Below are 25,044 nucleotides of genomic sequence, written 5' to 3'. Positions count from 1 at the left end.
GTTTGTTGCTGGACTAATAAGGCTTTTGTACCACAGAGCACGAAAAAAACCCACTCTACAAGCTCCAAGATGATTTGCTGGGCTAACAGCAGTTAAAAGAAAAAATAACAGAACTGTTAACCACTAATCACTGGAATAACAACATAAAAACATTCTCCAACTTTTGCTTTCACCTGAAAGGATTGCTCCAATAAAAGTTACATTAGCATCCAGAAGATAAATGGTAGTAATCAAATTATTATGATTTGCACTAACCATAAAATACCTTATTTTAACAGTCTATCAAGTTATGAAGAAGAAACATTTTGTTATTATGAGATTTCAACAATGGCAAAACCAAAGGCTATTTCAGATAGATACTCAGATTTTCAAAACTATCTACTGATCCAGGACACATAATTTGAGATATTTTACAAAAGCTCCACTGTTTACCTTGAGTATGTCACTTTTTCAGTTTATGTGATTTAGAAATTTTTAAGTTCTTGTGACTGGAAAATATTAGTTATTTGGCTCAGCTTGCTGTCATACAAAAACCAAGAATCCAAGCCCTAAGGAGAGGAAATACAATGTGATCTTATATTACAACACTGGGCTGAAAAGCAGACAGAGTAAACAGACATCAGCTGTGAAAGCAGTTCAAGACAATTTGGATGCAGTATTTTGAATCACTGTGATTTACCTTCTGTGATAATACCCATTAGGTTTCTATTGATGAGCTGCTTTACCCATCAGGTTTCTATTGATTAGCTTCTTTACTCCGGCTCACTGTGCCATGAGAGTAGTGTCAGAACTTTGGAAGACAGGGTATAGGGCTTCATAAGGGGGAGAGGCAGAAGTCTGACAGCACGTACTCAGATTAGACTGAACTGTCCTCGAACCACGACCTGAGGTGATAGGTATTTAATCGCTTTCACGTGAAAAGTTTTGTGTTTCTCCTATAAGGGCCTATGTTGCCCTTTGTAACCATTACCTCCTTTGTGCCCACACTTGCATTTTTATGCCCACATGAAAATCCAGCTCAGGGGACTGATTCAGCTCCCTCGCAGAGTAGCTAGTCTTCCGACAGACTTTTTTTACCCATGCACCCTTACCACACAAACACCAGCAGGGCCAGCACTGGGTATTAAGGGAAAGACAGGCCTTTGCAGAGGAAGGACAGACTTACGTAACTGTGTGCTTTAAAGCACGGTAAGAACAGTCACTCTGGCAACTGCACTCATTTTGGGAACAACAAAGATGTGACAGATTAAAAAGACTGCATAACTGCTGTTTAACACTTTTAGCTCTTAGTTATAGAAAAACAAGGTGGGGAGAAGAATCACAGAAGGCAACCAACATGGGGCAGATAGAACTGACTGCAGCGTAAGATGTGCAAACTATCTGTCCGTGCATTATTTACATCTGGGAGCACAACGGATTTGAGATCTGCAGCGACACTTGCAAGTCGCAGAGCTTCCACACGTTTGTTCCTAGCACAATGCAACAGCATTGCTCACTAGTGGCTCACGAGATCAAACATGCTGGCCTTAAAGCAGCCGGCAAGCCTCGGACCGCAGCACAGACCACCTGCTTGTTCGCCGTTTTGAGAACTGGAGACGGGACAGGCTACGCTGGACTCGCCGCCTCCCCAAGGCTGGAGGACCCTCTCCTTGGGTTCACCGTCACCGAGGCGCCGGCCCAGCCAGTGGCGATCGCCCCTCCGGCTCCTCGCGGCGGACGCCAAAGCTTTACACTCACCTTCAAGCTCCGAGTAAAACCGCCGGGATCGGCCCTCCCCTCCGCCGAGCCGCGGGGCAGCGCTGAAGCGCGGCGCCCTCCGGGCCCTGCTGCCGTCGCGCCTCCATTACCCAGCCGCCACCCGCCGAGCGCCCAGGCCCGCGGCGTCAGCGAGGCCTCCGAGAGCAGCTTCCTCCCCCTCACCCCGGCGCCGCCACAAGAAAGGCCGGGCCCGGGCCCGGGCCCGGGCCCGGGCCCGTCCCCGCCCCCGCCCCGCAACAAGGCCCGGCTGCAAGAAGCCTGCTCGCAACATAACACCCGACCCTCCCGCACCGAGCGAGCCGAGGAGGGGCAGCCGCTCACCGTCGCCGAGCGCTGAGTCCTGCGGGCCGTGAGGAAGTCGCTGTGCCAGGCCGCGGCGGCAATGGCTGCCGTGCTCCTGCGAGAGACCAGCGCGGCCGCGCGCCCCCAGCGGATGCTGCGCAACCGCCAACGCCCGACTCCAACCCCCAGCGCGCCGCGCGGCGGGGCCGGCCGCGCCCCCCCCCGCGCCCGGGCGGCACCGCGGCGCGCTGGGAGGTGCAGGCGCTGGGCGGGCCGGGCCGCGGGGCTCGGGCAGCGCGCGTGAACGGGCGTCGTGGGGGAGTTTTGTGGGGACGAGGGTCCCCGGGGGGGGCTTCTGGCCGGGAGGAGGGGGGTGCCGGAGGGCGCAGCGGTGCTGGGGGCAGCCTGCGGCCCTGTCAGGGGCGAGCGGCGAGGCCGGGGCCTTTGCTGGGTCCAGGAGAGGCCGAGGGGGCTCCTGCCATGACTAGGCTGGGGCCGCGGGTAGGAACGCGCTGGGCGCCGGCGCTTGCCGTGGAGCACCCTGAAATAAATCACACTCCTTTCCCGACGAAGCGATGTGGTGCATGTGCATCCGTACCGACCTGCTGCCGTGACCCGGCCGTTCTGCTTCGTGCTGAACTGCCTGTGACTTTTGACCAATGGCAAAAAAGATGGGTACCCGTGCTGGTTAACAAGTGGAGGAGCAAAGACACGCGTCCAGAGAGTTCGTCTGAAGTGTTACACGTTAGCTCAGCAACTACAGTTCTCCTGCCAACAAAAGTTTGCTGTGACCAGCCCCTAAGTACCACGTTCTCCAATACACAGAATTATGCTTCTTTGGATAAACTGCAATACTGTTACTGTCGCTGGCACCAGGGGGAAACCTCGTGTGGGAAAAGTGGCCAGTGAAGACACAGGCTTGTATGGAGCTGCTAGGCAGAAGTGGTTTTTCCACGTGTGTGTGTACAGCACACTGCTTTTCTGGTTTATCAGTACTTATTTTATGGAATTCTTACAGTGTAATTCATGACAGTTCACAGTACGAAGATCAAGAGAAACTTTTATCTGTTTCTTCAGCATAGCATAGCTTGTTAAATCTTCACCGTCCAGATGCTTAAAATATAGCTATAGTTTGTTTTGCCCATTTTTCCTCCTTGTCTGATAGCATCATGCCTGGATTTCCTGATTTAACTTGGAGTAAATATCTAAGTTACATTTATGACATCATACGTTAGATTCAGGCATCATTCAAATTTCTTGCCCTCTAATTATTTTTTACGATGGAGATAACATATACATTCAACATCCATAATAAACAGAATCATTGAGGTTGGAAGGGACCCCTTGAGACCATCTGGTCCAACCTCCCAGGGTTGCCCAGGACCATGTCCAGTCAGCTTTTTAATATCTCCACCGATGGAGGCTCCACAACCTCTCTGGAAAACTCGATTCAGTGTTTGACCACCCTTACAGTAAAAAAGTGCTTTCTTGTGTTCGGATGAAATGTCATGGTTTTTAATTGTCAGTGGACACTACTGAGAAGAGTTGGGCTCCCTCCTTGTCATTCCCTCCCATCAGGTATTTATACACATTCAGCCTTCTCCAGGCTCAACAGTCCCAGCTCTCTCAGCATCTCCTTATATGAGAAATGCTCCAGTCCTGCAATCATCTTTGTGGCCCTGTGCTGGACTCGCTCCAGTTAAGTCCATATCTCTTTTGTACTGGGGAGCCCAGCAGAGGATACAGCGCTCCAGGTGTGGCCTCACCGGTGCTGAGCAGAGGGAGGGATCACCTCCCTTGACCTTCCAGCACCGCTTTGCCTAATGCAGCCCCGGATGCTGTTGGCTTTTGCTGCAAGGCAACTGATGTGACCTCTTTTTGGTAAGAAAATGGAGTAGTGTGACAGCTTAACAAAGCTAACTGTGGTTAGAAAATAAAAACTGGGTAGCTGTAGCTGAGGCAAGTATGTCTTACAACTTTGAATACGATGTTCAGTTGTAAGGCTGTTTTACTTCTTTATTTGATAAGAACATCCAGGACACTCAAAAATGGCAGCCCTGTGACTCTTTCTATGCAAATTCTGCATAGGTAGCAGAGCTGGACTATTACGGGAGTAGCACCAGAGTCTCTGTGTGTGTGTGCTTGAATTGCTGCATAAGAAGCTCAGAAGCAGAAAAAAGCTCCTTAGGTGGCAGTCTTGGAATGGTATAGGACTAATAGGGATTTGAGTTACTGGCAATCACGAAGATAAGTCATGCCGGAAGACCAATTAAAGCTTTTTTGGTTTTATCCTGCATCTCTGCAGCCTCTGGGGTCATGTTAGGGGGGGAAGAATGTGGCTGTGCGTGTGGAATGCAGCTCCAGCTGCTCTGGCAGTGTCTGAGCCGGGCTAGAGTCCCGCTTTCCGTTTCTTGGTTGTGGACGCTCTGCACGGGTGGTAAAAGGCAGGAGATATATTGTTAGAAGAATCTGCAGCGTTGCCTGTAGTGTGTGGGTAGCGTTTCTGGAAGCTGTCGTGCAATATCAACTTTCGTAATAGAGCTGTATTTTAGTTTCCTCGCTATTTTGGTTGCACAAAAATATTGGTCTCTCAGAAGACCATCTGAAAGCCCACTGGGAACTATTAGCGTCCTGACTGCACACCTACAAATGTAAACAAATACTCAGCTGGAATCAGGATACTTAGAAAACACAATCTGTTTATTGCTAGGGTAAATGAACTGCTTTCTTGCTTCCCTGAAGAAGACATTTTATTTTCTCTGTGGCAGAAAGCAGGATGCTGTGGTTCAGTACCACAGATTAGAGATAATGCCCTATTCAAGTAAGAAGTAGCAGGAGAGAAATTCTTCATTAAAGTGATGGTGGTGTTTGAATGTGCTTAATAATAAGGTACCAAATGCTTTCTTAACTCTGCAGTTTAAAGTAGTCCTTGGTTTTAGGCAAATCTGTACAATGAAAGCCACAGGGTTTATAAAAAAGCAACAACAGCAATTAAAGAACTGGGGGGGTATGTCTGGGAAAAGGTTTGAAATAGTTGTAGGATGACTGCGGCACTTAGACTGGTAGACTGGAATGCGACAGAGCTGGGCTCAGTTCTCTGCTCTGCCACGGACCTCCCTGAGGACCACAGGCAAATCGCTGCTGGCTGGAGATGATAACCGCTCAGTTGCCTTCACTGCAGCACCTAACTCAGAGGTGCCAGCCACCAGAAGGAATCCAAGACCTAGAGCTAGGTCCCCACTCTCCCTGCACAGGGCACAGGGGAAGGTAGACATCTGGTCACCAAAAACGTCTGCGTGCTAGTGAGTGAGTGAGTGAAGAGCTGCTAGGAAGCGGTGGTGAGAAATGGAGGTCTTAATGTCCTGCCCTGCTCAGCACAGATGCACCTGCCTGCAGCTGGGAAACCACAGCCTTGGTCCACTTGGGATCCACGGCTCAGAGGTGTCTCAAAGAAAAGTGCCAACATCTGTTTCGAGTGAGGACTACCAAATGCCAAAAGACATTTTGAGACCAACAGCTGTGTTTTGTAAAATGGCCTGTTGTTTTAAATACCCATAACTCCAGAGGCTTGGGCCTAGTGTCTCCCTTAGACTGAAGATTCAGGCTCCTGCCCTCCACAGAGTGCCCGAACCACAGTGTGAGCCTGCGGTGGTGGAGGAGGGAGGCTCCTCTCACTAAAGCTGTGCTGCTATGGAGCAGACAACTGAGGGAGAACAAGGGCAGACCTAATGGTGCTGGGAGAGGCATCCTAGGGCCTGTTTCCCACCCTGAGGCTTTGTTCTGTATTTGATTCTTTGACTGTTTAATAGACAATACCTACAAAATGCCTCCATCAGGGACTGAAATGCAGCATTCCTTCTGCAAACTGATCGCCTAAGCCATGAGAATATGGGTTCATGCTTTCTCTCCTGTTGCTTGGGTGCATATTCTTTATTTCTCAGGGACAGACAGAGTGAGGCTGGGAAGATGCTCCCTGGCTCAGCCTATTAGATTTCCCACTGGTTGGGGTGTAGTGCTGGGAGTTTGGGATCCCCTGAGGAGGGATGAAGCATTGAACTTGTGTTACTCTGCTTATGTGAAGACATTTTAGGCAGTTAGGCTCTTATGGAGCAAAGGGGTGGCAAACCCACCTGGAGGCTGTGCAGAGCAAGCAGCCAGTCCTGCTGGTTTGTGCTGCTCTTTGTACACGGTGTGAGGTTTGCAGACCCCAGTGGTGTGGGGTGTTTGTGAGGTGAATGCTCGGGACCTGATGGGGACTTTCACAGGGGACCAGGTGTCCAGTTGTTGCAATGGCCCATTCCAGGCCTGCCCTGAAGCAGAAATGCAGGCATGCAGAGAAGGCTTAGGTGCAACAGGGAAAAGCCTGGCGAGCAATACCTCCAGATTGGGGCAGCAGGTGAACAGAGACTGTTTGGATTGCAATTGTAAATATAGGCTTTGCATTTCTACCTTCTAGTGAGATCTAGCCCTTTTGCCCCATGTGCCTTCTTCATCTGCACAGCGGGAATAAGCTAGATGTTTCCCACAGCAGTAGTGAGGGATTATGTTTTTCCAGATAGTATGAGTACTGGGGTCACTGAGGTATTGCGATATTTTGCTCAAATGCTTGGGGTCACTGAGGTATTTGCGATATTTTGCTCGAATGCTTGCTAGGTCACTAGGATGGGAACTGCTGACTAATAGCAAAAAGGTGTAAACAAACTTGCTGAGAAGAGATAAGACAGGGATGGGATGTAGTGCAGTTTCTACCAATGTATTTTCATGCATGTATGTCCCAGAAATCAAAGCAGAGAACAAAACTGAGAAACCATTTCCTGACTGTTGTGTTGTCCAAAGATAGGGCAGGAATCCATTTTAATATTATATTGGTGAGATGTATAGTCTATAGTGGCTGTAAGTCCTCAGAATATGAAAGAGATTAATTTTCTTCTTGCATTTTCAGTGGGTTTAACTTGCTGAGATTTAAATCTACCTAAAATAGCTTTATAGAGCACCCTTCCCTGTACAAGAGCTAATCATCCAACTTTATCCCTCGCAATGGCTGACTTTTCTACTGACTGCAGCACTGACCACATCTTCTTGGTGCACACTGGGGAATGTTCTGATTACCTGTTTGTCTCAGGATATGCCCTAGACTTTGTTGATCTAGGTTTATTATGCTAAGACTTTCCCAGCAGCTTAGAGCTAATGCAATGGCTTTTAAGGGTTTACGCAGTAGCAACTCTTTCAGTAGCGAGTCACCTCGGCAGTTTGATTAATTCAACAGGATTAAGCCTTCTTAGTACTTGGCTACTATGGGGGTGGGGGGAAATCTGTCCTACCCCAGCATCTGTAGTGCAAGTAATGTCATACAAATGATTTTCTGTTATGGTCTGAAAATCATACCTGCATTCTGGTTCCTTAACAAAGTCATTTTAGTTCGAGCTGTTCCTTTTCCCAGCTGTTATTCCTTGCCCTCTCCATTATTTCCCTGACAAAACCAGTCAGTCTGATGTGGATGGATGGATCCTCTGTGGATCTATGAATACTGCTTTGAAACCAAGTTCATTCAAGGCTGCAGAGCAGTTTCCTTTCATTGTCTTCTTGAGACTCCTGGCTCTGCTCCTCCACTCCAAAACCAGATGCTGGCAGCACTGAAGACACACAACAGTCACAAGATAGATTTGAGAGGCTTTTGGAACTGTGGCTGACATTCTGGCAGGCGCGACAGTCCCATGTTGTCTGAGCACTGATGTGCTTTTTGCCCCTGTGCTGTCAGACAGTCATGCAGGGGCAAGTACTGGATCTCAGCAGCCAAAGATGTCAACAGCCATGGAAGGAAAATGGTTAATTTATTGGGAAAACATTATTTCAATTTCTGTGCCTGAAAATATTGAGTATGGCAGACTGATGAAAACAGTTCCTCCCTGAATGGGAGATGTGAGCTTGAAGCAGATTGTCCGCTTTTTCTGTTCTTGGCAGGGGAAGGGGCAGTCACTGAGCTGCAAACAGCTGCTTCCAGAGATGAATTTCATCAAGGCTGATGTCAGGGCTTGGCTAAAGAATGGCACGCTAGCTGCAACACCATGAGCCTAATACAAAAAGCTGTTCTCAAATTTCAGCATACTAACTGCCAGAGACTGTTAGGCCACATGATTGCAAGATATGTCTTGTGCTGTATATGGGGAAGGTGAATGTGTTGCAGCATCCTTGGGTGGGGTAGGAATGGAGAGGCCGCATCTACAGCCTAGGGGAAAGACCAGGTCACATAAGCTCTAGCCAGTTTGTCAAAGGCCGTACCATCTAAGCAGCAGAAATACCAGTGCATGTGCCTAAAATTTTAGACACACCTAGTGCCAATATTTTGAACTCTATTCAACTACTCAGAAGCACAGGTGAGGCCTTGTTGGTGCTGTTAACACCTCAACTTCACCAAAGGATGCAGTGCTGTGGTGCCAATGGAGCAATGTTAGCAAGGCTGGAGCCCACACACTGCCAACACTTTGTGGTGTGAGCAGGGACAAGCCACCCATTTTCTTACTGTCTCATAAAACCATGAATACTTACACCCTGCTGGGGTCTTGTGTGAAACCTGGTCACAGAGTGCAACACCACCACAACTCAGTAAAAGGTTTTTGTAAAGACTTCTGGAATCTCCAAGCATGGACTCGCAGAGCACTGTCACTGGGATCATTCCACATAATTTGGCTCCATTCTCGGAGTGGTAGCAGACCTGGGCCTAAGGTGATGGCCCAAGGTTCACCTATGCTCGTTTTCCAGCCCTATTTCAAAATAACATGGGTCTTTTCTCCAGACAGTGGTCATTTAATACCCCAACGGATATTCCCCCCACCCTGTGGTGTTACTGTTTAAATTAAAAAAAAAACCATGCATAACAAAAGTGTATCATTACGTCTTCTGGGAATGGGTTCCACAGGAACCTCAGTTTGTTTGACAGTGCAAATGTCCTTTTCCAGGTGCAGCAAACGCACAGCAGCTGCTGTGGAAGAGGAAAGAGGGTCATCAAAGCAAGGGCAATGGGTGCTCTGAGGCAAACGTCAATATAGATTATCTGTTCGTGCCTGTAGTCATCCTCTCTGCTGTTTTAGTTTTCAAACAGACAACCTATGCTATGTACATTAAAACATGTAATGGAATCAGCACTCTATCTTTGAAGAGGACAGTCCCATCTGTAGTGACACAGTAGTGACATAGCTGAAAATGGGCCTATAGAGGAGCTTGCAAGTGGATTAAATACTTATGTGGCTGCAAGTCCTACATTACCGACAACTTGTATCGACCCCTCCAGGCTTCTCAGTATCATGGGTTACAACACAGGAAACTCAGCTTCACCTAAACTCCAGCACTCATTAACAATGCAACTATAGGTAAGTCACGTGAACTGCCTCTGCTTCAATGTTTGAGGACAAACTACAGTGAGTACAGTCTGGCCTTGTCTATATGTGAAGCTAAACGGCGCTCACCTGCATACCCTCTGCGAACACATTATCCAGCCTACAGGAGAACGCAGGTCTTGGTGTCTCCTGGAAGAAGTGTGGTAGCAGACATTAGCATCCCCACTCCCAAATGCAGTATGCAGATACTGTCAGGTTGGGATACACCACAAGACACTGCTGTGATTTTTATTGTGTCCTACCCAAGGTCAGGAATAAACCAGAAAGCTGTGCTGAACCCCAACCCATGTACAATGTCTTCCTCAGGACTTAGCCCTGCCCTGGAGAACAGAGGGCAATGCTACTGCGAGCTGCAGGAGCTCCTTGTGAATCTGCACATCAACTCTCTGCTCTTGCAGTCATTACTTCAAAATAAAAACTGCCTTCGGGACTGGAGAATATGTGGTTATATGTAAAAAACACTCACTTGACACACATCATGAAGGACTAGTGAATACTTTTGCTTCTAACTCCACGCTTCTAAAAAAGTGGTGGGAGGGCAGGAAATGCACCTGTAATATGAGATGGCTGGGAAGGGATTAGCTGCTTCCCTTTGCTGATTTTTCAGGCATGTGTGTGTGTGTGTGTGCGCGCACGTGTGCGTGTGTGTGTACACACACTTTATGACTCATTAAAGGTCCCAGAGGAGTTGTTCTGAAGGCTGGTTTCTTTTGACTGTCCAATACAAAGATGATCTTGAGGTCTTTGGAAGAATTTATGATGTCAGAACATGTGGTACCAAAAGCAGCAAGATATTCCATGCTGAGCATGGGAACAGTGGTGGGATTTTTCATAGATGGTTCAAAATACTGTGGTTGTTTGTTTGCATAGGTCTAGTACTAATGTTGTGCTTCTTTTTAAGGAATAACAAGACTATTGTTCCTAGAGACATGGGTGTATCAGGGATGGTTAAAAATTATATAAGTCATTAATTTAAAGTGGTCAGAAAGCTGTGAAAATTCCAACATCATTCAACAAGAATGAAAAGGTTAAGGGGGAGGAAAGTTTACCTTTGTACTTTCAATTAAAAAAAGCATTAATTTTGGATTCTCTTTGTCGTGTTTGTTGTTTTAACTAAATAGGATTAAACAGTTTTACTATACAAATGAATAAAGTCTAGAGTTGTTATCACAAGAAATTTTTAATATGGTTTGTGACAAGCAATATCAAAGTTATCAACTCTCAAGCTTCATGTTCTGAAACCAGACAACTGTCAGCAACAAAAAAAGTTGTGCACTGATAAACATAGGAGGCATATTGTATTTTTTTAATTAAATATGAAAACATGAGCTGTGTACATTATTTTTTCCCTAGAAAACACAGCAATTCCAAAAGTTTATCATAAAATATTTTCATGAAATGAGTGAACCAGCAAACACATGCACTTGTGTGCCTTCCCCCCTCCCAAGATAAACGTGATAAAAGAGACATACGCAAATGTAAAAGTCAACAGAACAAGTGGCGTTTTGTTGTTGTTTGGTTCTTTTTGGAAAGGATGGAATGTAACACTGTGCTCGACTTTCTATGTCACAACAAAAAATATTTGGTGCAATATTTTAACATTTTTAAGTTTCAGTCTGGTGGAGAAAAATACCTTTTTCTATAATAAAATATGTCTGTTCTTTTTAAAACGTAACTTTTTTTGCACAAAATAATTTTGTAAACTGTCATTTCAAGGGCAAGGTAGGCGGTGCCATGTCAATGTCCTCCCCCCCCACTTAAAAATGTGATCTGTTATCTGAAGCAAAACAGGGAAACACAAAAAAGAGCGGAGCAGAGGCTGCTTTGCAAAGAGAAAGAAGGGCGTGTCGGATGGGGGAGAGGGGAGGGAGCGTGTGGTGGGACAGAAAAAAGTTAAAGGTCACTTTCGCCGTAGAGCGCTGTGGAGAAGGACATGTAGTCCAGGGCACCGGGTACAGCATCACGGCCATTGTAGGGTGCCATTCTAGCAATGCAATATTCAGCCTGATCAGGAGGCAGCTCCCGCCGTAACTCATCCACAGTGATGTAGTTCTGCAATGAGGACAAACGATAAGGCGATCAAAGTTACCTTCAAAAAACTGACCTTCCTCAGAGGGACAACCACCCAACCCCTGCTCCTTCAAGGCAGCAGGCAACAGCCAGGGTCAGGACCCCAACAACTAGGCTAGTACTGTACACCCACACAGGGAGCTCTCTGCACATATACCTTGGGAGGAAATGCAGTCACTCTCACAGAATCACAGAATGTTAGGGATTGGAAGGGACCTCAAAAGATCATCTAGTCCAATCCCCCTGCCGGAGCAGGATTACCTAGATCATGTCACACAGGAACGCGTCCAGGCGGGTTTTGAATGTCTCCAGAGAAGGAGACTCCACAACCTCTCTGGGCAGCCTGTTCCAGTGTTCCGTTACCCTCATCGTAAAGAAGTTTTTCCTCATATTTATGTGGAACCTCCTGTGTTCCAGCTTGCACCCGTTGCCCCTTGTCCTGTCAATGGATGTCAGTGAGAAGAGCCTGGCTCCATCCTCATGACACTTGCCCTTTACATATTTAGAAACATTAATGAGGTCACCCCTCAGTCTCCTCCAAGCTAAAGAGACCCAGCTCCCTCAGCCCCTCCTCATAAGGGAGATGCTCCACGCCCTTAATCATCTTTGTGGCTCTGCGCTGGACTCTCTCTAGCAGTTCCCTGTCCTTCTTGAACTGAGGGGCCCAGAACTGGACACAATATTCCAGATGCGGCCTCACCAGGGCAGAGTAGAGGGGGAGGAGAACCTCTCTTGACCTGCCTCTCTCCCTACCATTTGTCCAAGAAAATGTTTTTACAACAGAGAGAAAGACTGTTTTTGCAGGAGAGCTGCTGGCACATCTAAAGAAAAGACCTGGATGTAAGTCAGGTAAGTCGTTAGTGTAAGACTGTGCCTTCCCGTTGTCAGTGGAGGTTCCGCTGAAAGCAAATAGGAGGACGAAGAAATTTCATTTGGATCCTGTCCCCTCACTGGCAGGAGGTAACAGCAGCTTGTGCTGCTTGGGAGTTGCCGTTCCCTCTCTTCAGAGCAAGGAAAGGAGCCATCCCCACTAGCTCTGGTTGGTGGCACCAATGCAGACAGCAGACAAGCAAACACTTTGTATTGCTTCCACAGTTCCCCCAACAATCCTCGCCTTTCACAGAACACATTTTTACTAAGCAAGCAAAACTTCTTATGTAAATTTGGCTTCTGGAGACTCATTGAGCTGAGGTGAGGTAGCTTGGCTTCTTTCCATGCAGTAGGTAACAGTAGCTGCCTGTTTGCTAACCAGTATGTTGTCTTTAGCCAACCGACTCATGGGCATTTGTAGTCATCTGAATAATGGTTCAGGTTTCTCACCATCTCTCTCCTGTGACTTTTTATCTTTCTCCCCTCCCCTGTCTTTCAGTTTAATGATTGGAGTGAGTAAGAGGTATTCTTCTTCATAATGAAATACTGTCTGATTCATGTTATAGTCACTAGAGCATATTAAACACTGACAAGTGTATTTAATGTACTGCACAGAGTAAACAAATTAATATATAATACTGTATCCAAAAGTACCTATTTATTCAGTGATTAGCTTATCTGAATAATGTGGAATTTTCAGGCCTTGAAAGACAATAGGACTGACTTCAGTCATGTAGATGCCTAAAGGACAGATATCATGGGGTTTTACATTACAGATTACGAAAAGATTATTAATGAAACATGGAAACCAGCACTGGATTTAAGGGAAACTTATTACAATCTGAGAAATGGTATCCCACATTTCAAGTGAGATGAATAAAATCATTAGCAAGTGTAGAGTTATATTAATTTTACATGTACATGTTATTTGTTCAATTACAGAAAAGATTAGTGGGGATTGTTATATAAGAAAAATAAGATTATGTAATTTTTTTTAATCAGCTGGTTCCATTGATGATGCAAATTTAGAAAATTAATACTTTTAGTATCATCCTGTGCGTTTTTCTACTTTCAACCAATTTCTATGATTAAAAGATGCTCCTCTTGCAGATACAGAACATCCTCAATGAAAATCAACTATTAATTGTATAACAACTGATAGTGACACATGTATATCTGAGAAAGATATATCAAGTTTACAGCTGTCAGTAATTAATAGTTTTTCAAGACTAACCAAGAACCACCTGTTGAATTTGTTAATACATTTTAAAATAACAAATCGCAACCAAGCTCTTAATTAAATTTTTAAAGCAAGAGTGGGCAGCATAGTTCTGACTGACAGCTGAACAGGGCTTTCAAGTGCCTTGGCAGGCTGCTCATTAACCCACACTTTAGCCTTGCACTCCTCCAGCACTGCACAATGTTCCTGTGAAAATACCCTCCACACTAGAGAGTGCTTCCCTCGACAATTTCTCTTGGAGACAAGAGAGAAAAAGGAAAGCAGGAGCAATGCAGATGCAGGAAAGGAACGTGTGCAGCCTGACCTTATCTCCAGCCAGGATCTTGAAGGAAGCCATAACCTGGTCAGCAGTATCTGTATCTGCCGTTTCCCGGGACATGAAGTCGATGAAGGCCTGGAATGTCACTACACCCAAACGGTTAGGGTCGACGATGCTCATGATGCGGGCAAACTCTGCCTCTCCCTGCAGAACAAGAGAGTCATGTAAACCTGGACATTTGGGCAGCAGTGCTGTGAAAGCGGGGAGAAACTGTTCAGCAGCACATCTCACAGCTAGGAAAACAAAGCCAAATAGAAACCATTTCTGTTTTTTTAAACAGGATATTCTTTTTTAGCTTGCTGTTAGGTACAAATGCTTCCCACTCATTCGCCCTTTGGAATAAAACATTCTCAGCTGTGCCCTAGGATAACATCCAGCTCCATCTAGCCCTAGGATAATGTTCCTATCAGTGAACAATATCACACAGACTCAGTGGAAGATGCAAATTTCTTCTCGTAATGCATGTCATGCTAGATGTCCGTAGCAATATTTGGAGATCTGCATTCCTCAAATCCTTTTACTTTCATTTACTAAATGAGAACTTTTACAGCGCTCTTCAGCTGCCAGAACAGAAAACACCAGAAGAAATGTCTCTGGGGTCTTTAATAGTATCTGGTTCATCTTAACTAGACAGGCTTTGGAAAGAGGACTTACATATCTGGAGTGGCCCAGGGAAGTAGCCTTTACAGGGAAGATCCTACAGAGAAGTTTGCTACAGAAGCCAAAACCTGGTAGTGTAGTTTTCTGCTTTTTTTTTTTTTTGCATATAAACAGAAGATCATCTATTCTCATCTCTGGGATTCCTTCCTCCCCAGGTAAGGAGGATGGGAGAGAGGAGCTGAATCTTCTCCTGGGAACAGGCTCTTCTAACACATCTAGAACAGTACACCTTCAAGAGTAATTATAATCAAGTGTTACTGCAGCTTGGCATGCTACACTAAAGAGTCTGTATTTATACTGGTCTGATGAGTAAGATGAATAAACCCTGCTTTGCCTGACGTCAGGAACATAGATACTGAGAGTACAGCTGCATATTTCTGCACTACGCTCTTCTCCTGCCCTTTGATGAGCATCAGTCTTTGGTGAAGCTCTTCCTACTATTGTGCCTCTCAAGGTGCCACATGTTACTGTTCCGACTACGCAGGTACTCTGGTGAGGGAAAAGCTGTGGGGAGGATGACTGGAACTTGAACCTGCTTACATGTACAGGAAGAGAGATGTGAAATAAATGGTAGGAATGAAAGGATCAGCATTTGAGTGTATTCAGAAATCAGGTCATGTATACTTCCATATGAGTTCAACTGATACTTAGGGCTGGGGAGATTGTGTGTGCTGTGCAGAGTGCAGGTACCGATACAAGGAAGTTTATTGTTTCTTCCACTTGTGGCTACACAGTTTGATAAATACAATTCTTATTTGAAATACACAGGAATTAGACAATCATTCCCTTTTTTTTTGCTTTCAGCTACCACTGCGAGGCAAGAATTTTACAGGTACAACTAATACTAGATTTAACATCCATTGCTGATAATTCTGGAAAATAAGGCTGTATTTACCTTGAGTCACTACACATTCTCCCTTTATTTTTGAATGTGCCTACAAGAATCACTTTGAACAGGAGTGACAGAGGGCTCTACATTACCATATTGTAACCCATGGAGATAAGGCAGGCTCGGAAATCTTCACAATCCATCATACCAGTCTTCTTCTACAGGGAATGAGATGCAAAGATGGAAAAAGCCAAGAGAGAAAAGGGAGACCAGTCCAGGGAGGAGACATTATAAAGAATGAGTTTCGGGGAGGAGGAGACGGAAGGAAGGATTTACAGGACAATGAAAAACAATAGAGGAAAGGTAGTTTGTGAAACCATGAAGAAGCAAAGGTGGTTTTGGACATGGAATAGTTTACACACAAGGAACATATTGATGATGAAAAAAAAGGAATGAAGATATCAAGCAAGACAGATTGAGGGACAGACAAGAAAAGGAGTGTTAAGTGACACAGAAGTAAATGGAATAGTTTGAAAACATAAAAGGAATTCTCCCAAGACAAACAATGAGGGAATTAAGAAGGAATAGGTACCAAAGTACATTTAGAGAGGAAGTAGTATACAAAAGTGATGTATATATAGTCAAACACAAGAACACCAGTGACAGATGGATTAAGACAAACAAGAAAAGAAAGGAAAAAAACTGTTATTTTTTCACAGTTTAACATCTGGATGGGTTCACCACTAGCATTCAGTACCTGTGCATCGTTTCCAATATCGTAACCCAAGCTGATGAGACAGGCTTTGAATTCCTCAGGGCCAAGTGTGCCGGAGTGGTCCTGGTTATGCGGTGTGCCAGGCAGCAGGACATGCAGTGCCAGTGGGGTGACGGTGTGGGGCAGAAGGAAGGGAGACACAGAGGAGAACAAAGGGAGGTGGAAGAAAAACAAACAGGTGCACCATGCAGTGGGTGAGGAGAGAGGGAGAGGAAGAATGACATGCAGATAGAAAGACAGGGAAGAAAAATAAAAAGTGCACAACATTAGATATCATAATGACATTTCAGGATGTGCTAAAAATGCTCTTGGAACAGTTCCTTCTCAGAGAGCTCGTCACATCTTGAGAGCATTTGAATGACAAAAACAGTTGATGCTCAGAAGCCTCAAGATCTCCATCTCCCAAGTAAATTACTTGCATCACTGTTTGTTATTCGTAGTGCCAGAAGCCCTGTGTTTCACTAGTAACCCAGAGTGCAGGTAAGCAGGCAGAGGCAGTGGGAAGCATTGCCTTAATCTTCTAGTCAGAAATCCCACTAAAGGAGTAGGTGAGGGCAGATATGTTTGGCAACACACCCGAGGAAGCTTAGCTGTCAGGGCATCCCAGGAACAGACAAGGAAAAACAGCTGAAGCTCAGGAGAGCAGTGTTATGGCTCTACTTGAGACCTGCACATGAGGTGGAGCTTTGACTGGTAGCTATTTCAAGTGCTCAGCTCTGCAAACAGCACTGCTGTACAGCGCAGCACAACATGGCTTGGCAGCTGCTCTTCCCTTTGCTCATTTCCCGCTCCCCCAGTGTTTGGATGTACCCATCAAACTATACACAACCTACCACAGGAACTGAGAATCCCCATCCACCCTGCAGAATTTTAGCTCAGGACCACCCCCAAGAACTGAAGAGCCCCTGCCTGCCACCACTATCTCTGGCCAGATCAAGGAAGCTACAGACAGAATGGTGGGGCCAATTCCAGGCAACTTTCCTCAAAAAAACAGCTTTTAAAGTCAGCGTTAAGCCTTCATAAATCAAATACACCGTTGAGGATGGGAAACCCGTGTTCTCTCTGTATTATTATTCATACTGTTGTGAAGGAAGGGGCAAATGATATGAAGGTCAAAATATAAAATCTACAGGGCTTTATGGGTCCTTCTGCTAAGAAAAAAAGCCGTGGGTTTTGTTTTTCTTAGGCAGCTAGAGAAGGGCTGAAATAGCCAGTGCTCAGCAATCCGAAAGTGTTGCCAATCTCTGAGGGCAGGCTGCAGCCCTGTTCTCTGGAGACTTTTCAAAGAGTCTGGCTGCTGCGGCAAGTGGTGGAGAGCAACCTATATTTGCATCACTGACTTAGTATCTCTGCAGGCTGCTCATGGATTTCCAGACAACACTGAAGGGGTTGATAATGGAGCCGGTTTCAGGCTTGGGCTGCTGTCTCTGCTTCCCTGCCTGACACCTTTGTGATTCGAGTTGTAGAAGGAAGAGCTGCAGACAGGCTGGCAAATTGAGGGGAGGAGAATTTCCTTTAAGGAATTCCTTTCTTATTGCATCTGTTAGTGCCTTGGCACTTACTTCCAAGGCAAGGCAGGATTTAGGTCAGGGTTTACCTACATCATGCAATGCCGTGGTGTGTATAGATCCTCCTGTTTGCTCCATACAAGAACAATACTGGTTTCTTGAGTACAGGTTTATGTGATGGTACGTCAGAGTGGAGGACAGCTGCTCCAAAGAATTTTATACATCAGGATAATGATCTGCTCTCTGGAGAAGATGGGGTAAAAGTCTAATTTCCTAAATAAGCCTTCCAACTTTTCCATACCTTAGCTTTATCAGGAAACTTAGCAGTTTCCTGTGAAGATATACTTCTACTGCCAGCCTAATGATCACTTAGCAGTCTTCACAGGAATGACTGCTCCACAGGAGTGGCATTTTTAAGAATGAAACATCTTCTATTGATCTAGTTTAATCACAGTGACTGTTTTTTATTGCACTGCGCAGTCTACGTGGAAGCTTGTAGCTTACCAAGCTGCAGTCAGCACTGACTTACCCTGTCGAAATGGTTGAAAGAAGCCCGGAACTCGTTCATCTGTTCCTGGCTGATTCCTTTGGCATCACGGGTCAGAATCTGGTTTTCCACTTCGTTGATGGTTCTAGCAATTGTTGTTAGTAACTGCTCCCAGCCCACTCGGATATGCTGGAAAAAGAGGACAGGACAATTTTTAAGTTAAAAACTAGCTCTTCTGCCTCTGAGGCCAGTGAATCGAGTGTGCTACTTGTTGCAAACTAAATGATCCTGGTGGCCGAGGCAGAAGAAGTCCATTTGCTCAGAAAAGCTTCCTTCTCATCTGCAGTGTGAGCCAACCAGATGTTTAAAATCTGAATTTTGACTGAAAAAAATATTGAAGAGGCCAATTCCTGACCTTAAGAAAGTCTTGGTCCTATTGCAAAGTTTCTTTGCCTTGTCAGAGCAACATATTGGGGGCATTTAACACAAATGAGAATCTAACCCAGTGTTTCTAGGACTTAGTTAGGCAGAAAACTCTCCTTACCAAGAAAATAAATAAACCACAGTCCTTGGAAGACACTGGTGCTCCACTGCCTCTGCTGTTGCTTAATGGAGAGCTGGCCAGAAACCAAAAGACAAGTTTCAAAGCCCGTCTGTGTTCTGCTGGACTCATGTTGAACTCAGATTGCTTCCAAGAAACCTCATGTTGTCAACAGAAAGCCAGACTCTGATTTTAAAAAGCTTTTGTTAGACTTTTTCTTCTGCCAGGCTGTGGCAGCTCAAAATCACGAGCACTCCCCTGGTCTTTCTAATACCAGCTAATAGGCTGCCACAGTCGAGTGGCAGGAGAAACAAGACCAGCCAATTTTTCAGGCAATACTGTTGATCTCATTCAGGTTAGTTCTATAGTCTATATTTGGAAGTACATTGGAATGGGTTGGCATGAAGTAGAGCAAGGCAAAAAAAAATTCAGCAACATGTTGTTGCATGCTTGGCCACACTGTCAATCTCTCAATTTTCCTGAGAACCACAACACGTTGCCAGAGCTAGATGTGGCTGATGCTAACTGGCCACAGCAGATGAGGCTGTCTGATCTGCTGCCAAACTTTTACCTCCATGGTGTAGTTGGTGTGCTTGTTGTCAAAGATAAGCGCTTCCTGGATCTGTTGGTGGTCTCCTTCCAACTGGTCAATCTTTGGTTTGTAATTCACAATGCTTTTCTCATACTGCCGCAAGTGGTTGAGCTGGTCCTCCAGGGTCCCATGCATCTCTATTGAAATGCGGCCAATCTCCTGCAGTAGCAAAGCCAAAGGAGTTAGACCCCGTTGAGAGGGAGGACAAGCCCTAATGTGCTTGACATTTATTGCAGCTATTTCATGCTCACACAGGATGATGATTCACAAAAAAAATCTCATGGAGCAGTTACTTTAAATGAGCCGAGACAGTGTCAGCAAAAATTTTAGCAGAGCCCTGAACATTTTCCAAGTGAGGTGTGTCACGTGAGATGTGTCTAATACAAGGATACAAAAAAAAAAAGGAAATGGCAGTCCATAAGCTAGTAATGTACCAAGCCAGATCTTTTTCTGATGTACTGTCTGCCACTGTCTTAGTCCCTTCATACAGCCATATTCCTGTAAGTGCTCTCTTCTTTACAGCTCCTGCCATCAGTAATAGCTTCCTATTTTTCCATTTCGTCAACTCCAATTACTTTAACTAAAATCTTATCTCGAGAGAGGATCTCCCTTAAAAATATGTCTCCTCCGCTGATGTTTGATATGCTAATTGTATTGATTTTGTCATGTGTATCAAGACCATTGCTGTGAAAGCAGTTACACAAAATACACTTCTGATGTAGGGTCTTTAGCTTGCTGCATATAAACACAACTCTATTAAAATACCAGTGTTCCCCATTTTCAGTCATGTTTTTTATCTCTGTACTAAAGAGTTAGGGGAAGGAAAGTACAAGCACTTCACTAACCAATATCAATCTTGGGATTCTCTGTATTTTATATGAAAGTTTATCTTGTTGTATGTAACCTGAAGAAAGAATGACCATGACAGTGGTCAAGAAAGACCAATGATAAGAAGATCAGTGAAGGTCACAGAGGAAAACAGACTATTTCAAAATGAGCAAAACACTACCTCCATCTTGGTCTGGATCCAAGGTCCAATGACATTGGCCTGTGCACCAAACTGTTTACGAAGTCGTTCATTTTGCTGCTGGCGAGCATGTTCTTCCATCAGGGCTTGATCCCTTCTGGGAACCAGTTGCCGCACCTACGGCATAGAGTAACAGAGTGTGCAGTTTATAAATACAAAGGCACATGTATAGTAAATGTAGAAATTGCCACAAGGAAGGGAGGAGTGTGTGTTTGCACTGAAAACAAGCAGTTTAGTTAGGTTTAGGACATGGTGGGAAGGCTCACAGAACATGAATCCTATCTGCTGTAGGATGCATGCTGCAAACTCATCTCAGGCCATGGAAGACCAGAAGAAGCTTCCATTCACTACTTGGGTTTTTGGTGGCTCATGTTAACTGAATTGCAGGACCCTGTTCAGATCTCACTTTGGTAATCTCATTTGGTAGTAATAACCATCAGCACAGCTGGTACGGAGAGTAGCTGCTCTTTTAGGATTACAGCAAGGGAAGGCTACTTGGCTGTGGAGATGTGAAAAAGGATGCTGACTCACATGCCATAGTTACTTGCTTGTCAGGTCAACTGAGGACTGAAAACCTCAAAGCTTTTAATTTAGCATCTTTCATTATAAAAATAGCAAGGAAAATGGATCTGACACCCCTTAGACATTTATATGAAAGATCTCTTCCACTTTCCAAGCACATGGCAATTGAGCCAAACACAAATGACAAAACAAAAAGCTCAGCAGTAAGCATGACAAGGTAACTGAAGAATAAATAATCCACTTCCTGGGGCCCCAGTGAAGGAGCAGTGGCATCCTCCCACACTAACTTGCAAGGCTGGAAAGAACTCACATGTTCCCATTTGCCATTGATCTCGTGCGGGGTGATTGTAGTGTAAGGATTCGTTCCTGCCATGTTGACATGGTATGTCTGGACAATCTTTGAGACTTCGTTGTGGATTCCCAGGATGGCCTGTCGCTCTTTGTCAGCATCTGGCAAAGTGGCTTTGAACTGTTCGTGGGCTGTGGTCAATCCCTGCAGAAGGAAGGCAGCAGCAAAGGGAGGGTAAGAGCATTAGTCACTGAATAGCCTCTTCAGCAAATGTATCCCTACAGAAATGACTGCAAAAGCTTTCATACTCCCAGGATACAAAGCAGGCTATTCTAATACACTTTTCAGGTTCTCTCAGCAACATTAAACAGGCTGTTTTAAGCAGTTAAATGATGTGAGGTCTCGTTTTCCCTGTGTTTCTGTCCCATGTTGACCAGTGACAGAGACCACATCCCAAAAAATGGTGGAATAATTCTGCCTCATACCTTAGGGGGAACTATTTCTCCCACACTGCTCAGTGACTGCCTGTCAGCCCCTTTGGGAAGAAGATCTGACTACTAGCATTACTTTAAAGCAGCCATGTCTCACTAGTGTAAATGCGCTGTGTTTTTCTTCTCCCACTAGTATGGGGAGAAGGTATGTACTAGTGCTACACCTAAGACAACTCCAAATGAATAGTAAGAGTCAGATTCAGTCTGATTAGAGTCAGTTAGAACTAGGCGAAGGTCTTCCAGCCAACAGCAAACTCGCACAGCCAACATATGCTCCTGCTGCTGAAAAACAGCTTCTTCTCCCTGAACACAACAGGCCCTTTCTGTTCCTTGTCTTGCTGCAGTGCCCAGACTGTGCTCCAAGGACTGATGGTGGGGGCACGCTTGCTGGTAGTTTGTGGACAGTTGACAAGCCAGTTGGTCTTGGCTCATCTCCCACTGCTTCCACAGGCCTTTAAGGTACTTCATCCCAGAAGCCTCGAAGATCAAGACTAGGGAAGCAAATGCAGGGAAAGAGGCAGCAAAATGAATGGGGGACACAGAGGCATGTCCAGGGATAATCAAGGGAACAGTGTGGACAGAAGAGGAAATGAAAGTAAACCGCATGATTGACCACTCTCTTACAACACACACACTGTAACTACTTTTTGTAAAATTGCTTCCTTACATGGTGACTCATTACTTTGCAGCTGCTGCAGTGGCCATAGAGATGTAATGCAAGTCTGGGGGGCTGGGAAAGATACTGCAAACAGTCACAAAGGGATGATGGAAGTGTTTAAATGCTGTTCAGATTTGTTCTGCACTATGAAAGACTTAATAAACACCTTTGTTCAGGAGGGAAGGGTGGAAGAAACAAGTAGCAGCTCAGTAACAGAGCTGATACCAGGCTAGGGCTATTTCACTACTCCTCCATCCCTGTGGCTGCAGTGTCCCCTGTTGGTCTCCCATTCGCTGCCACATTGATGGCCATGTTGCTGTCAGCCATTCCTGCAAAGAGCTGACTTCGATTCTTTTCATGAGCCCATCAAGCAGGAGAAATAGAAGTCCCCATTGCAACCCAGGGAAGAGCAATTCCTGCTCTCAAAGGTCTGAAAATGACCTGTAGATACCTCAACTTGCTTTTGTAACACCCCTTCAGAAGGAGGAAAACTGAGATACTGTCTCTGTTGTCTTGCAGAAGGCAAGAAGACTTCCGCTTCAAATGGTAATCCACCACCAAAGTGGACAATTCTGATTTTTCTTGTGCTCAGCACTGAAACTCAGCTGGCACCTCAACAACTGCTCTCAAGGCACATCCTATCACATACGACCAAATGACCTGGACGTGACAATACATGGGACAATTGACCTGCAGAACATGTAAGCAGCACTAAGCTTTGCTCATGTGGGTTAAAAAAAACCCCAAAGACCCTGAAAGATTCTCTCAATTTTCAGACTTCCATTAATAAGACTCTGGAGTTACACTGAAAAATCCACTTTCCGTTCTTTGTGTCCAGCTAGGATGGCGTGAGCATGTTTCATACCTATTCAGACCCAGGTTTTTGGAGGGAATCAGGGAAAAACATACTCCTTTTTGTTTCTCTTGCTAAGGTTCACTCACTAGAACAGAAGCACCAAAACACGACCTACAAATTCGGCACCACTAGGAATCTGGGAAACCCCTGACTTCTCTCTATCCCAGCCTGACTGGTGCAAATGACTGCTCTGTACCTGGATCTCCTCAATGGTGTGAACAATGAAGGTGTCCTGCAGGTCCTCCATGGCCCCTTCCATCCAGTTATTGAAAGGGGCAGCTCGTTTGGCATATTCCAGGTACAACTGGTCAATTGTTTCCAGTAGCTTCTCTGTCCTCTGGGCATGCACAAAAAAAGAAAGAAAATCAGGAAAGATGGTTAGAGAAGGTTAATCACATAGATATGCGGGTTATTTGAGCTGTTCCTTCCTTTCAGACCTCCTTGGTGCTCCCAGAATGGCACTACAGTAAAAGCCTCTCTGCCGTTAAGAGATTACACATAGGATGGATTTTTTCCTCTGAGGGAAAAATCTGAGGTCCTTTGAAATAAAACAAAACAAGGACAGTCTTTTCAAGCAGAACAGAATTACAGAATACAGAAAAGTAGAAATAAATCAATAGCCTGAGCAAACAAATGGCACCATAATTGTACTGGAAGGGCAAAAGCAGGCTAAATGTACTGAAATGTAGCCCTCCTGTAGTCTGGGATGTTGCAGCAGTACACAAAAGAGCTGAAATTGGTTGCTCATGCCCACTGCAGCTTGCTTCCCACAAATGACCTACCCACGTAATCCTAACAGTCCAGCTTGTAACATGTCTCACCTCCAAGGCTTCTCTGCGTTTCTGGGTTAGGGCACCCAGGTTATCCCACTGATCACAGATCTTCTGGCATCTGGCATTGACACTGGGAGAGTCGTAATAGTCCAGCTCACTATAAGGAGTGGGGAAAAAAAGGACAAGAAGTCAAATAAAGACCTTTTGGAGAAGAAAGAGAAACCCATTAGAAATCTTTATCAGCCTTGAGGACGGATTCAGACAAAGAGCTCATGGTCTCTGAGAGTGAAGTGAGCCAGGAAGACAGCAGTATCTAGCTTTGGAGACACTGTATGTTATGGTACATTAAACAGCACAGAACAGGAAGAAAAACAACCACCACCCAAGGCCTCAATAAACACTTGTGCTGGCTGCCTGATGGAATAACTTGGCACTGGGGGAAGGGAGTATAGACTTTTGCTCAAGATGGGAACAAGCAGATTAAGAGCAGAGCAATATGCCCCTGTATTCTCCTTAAGAACATCATGCAGGCTAACTACCTGCATCTTGTACAGCAGAATGGGCAACAAAGATTTTATTATGAATGCAAAGAAAGTGCTTAAGATCGTTCTAAAAGTTGCATAGTACGGGTGGCAAGGAATAGCTAAATTACACAATCCATTCATTTATTTAGGACAATCACAGAATTATAGTGCAGGTTTCTCTCCTGTACGCCTGACAGGGAGTGCTTTACTGAGATGTCTATAGGCTGGCATTCATGGAAGATGGGATGGTAAGAGTACGTCTGGGGAAAGAACACGAGGGTAAGCTGAAGCTTTTGTATTGCTGAAGCTGAAGCTCTTGTATTGCTTTGTGCTCTTGGTTCTGCACATGGTGGAAGAGCGAGAAACCTGCAGGCAGAGGGAGATCAGCCAAGCTGGGAAGTGTCAGCCTCGAAAGAGAAAGCAGAATAATTCACTGGGCTACTGAGTGACTCTGGGCCATCTGATGAGCATTTCTCTAAGCAGTAATGCAGGTTTAAACAGTCTCCTCTTGCCTCCCCTTGTTTCTTCCCATAATTGTATTGCCCTCCTGAGGTGTGTGGGCATAACTGTTGGTGGAGT

The 25,044-nt window shown here is 45.2% G+C and overlaps 1 protein-coding gene across 6 annotated transcripts in view; it reads right to left on the bottom strand.

Moving 5' to 3' along the window:
* Window positions 1-10,595: 10,595 nt before the first annotated feature.
* The window catches only part of ACTN1 (actinin alpha 1), a 97,914-nt gene continuing 83,465 nt past the window's right edge, over window positions 10,596-25,044 (bottom strand). For 2 of the 6 annotated variants that reach the window (XM_068399948.1, XM_068399952.1), the window contains exons 13-21: window positions 23,990-24,098; window positions 23,365-23,505; window positions 21,185-21,367; window positions 20,335-20,469; window positions 19,305-19,484; window positions 18,235-18,381; window positions 16,180-16,260; window positions 13,919-14,077; window positions 10,596-11,486 (exon numbers count right to left, since the gene is read on the bottom strand). In XM_068399948.1, coding sequence (XP_068256049.1) covers window positions 11,328-11,486; window positions 13,919-14,077; window positions 16,180-16,260; window positions 18,235-18,381; window positions 19,305-19,484; window positions 20,335-20,469; window positions 21,185-21,367; window positions 23,365-23,505; window positions 23,990-24,098 — 1,294 coding nt within the window. In that variant the 3' untranslated portion in view covers window positions 10,596-11,327. Of the gene's footprint in view, window positions 11,487-13,918; window positions 14,078-15,574; window positions 15,641-16,179; window positions 16,261-18,234; window positions 18,382-19,304; window positions 19,485-20,334; window positions 20,470-21,184; window positions 21,368-23,364; window positions 23,506-23,989; window positions 24,099-25,044 lie in introns of all 6 variants that reach the window. The other 4 variants (XM_068399949.1, XM_068399953.1, XM_068399951.1 and 1 more) reach the window with 3 other exon arrangements.

The sequence above is a fragment of the Nyctibius grandis genome, chromosome 4, assembly GCF_013368605.1.
Source record: "Nyctibius grandis isolate bNycGra1 chromosome 4, bNycGra1.pri, whole genome shotgun sequence".
Classification (NCBI taxonomy): Eukaryota; Metazoa; Chordata; class Aves; order Nyctibiiformes; family Nyctibiidae; genus Nyctibius; species Nyctibius grandis.
Note: the sequence above shows the minus strand (reverse complement) of the source record. Positions and strands in the feature narration are given on the sequence as shown.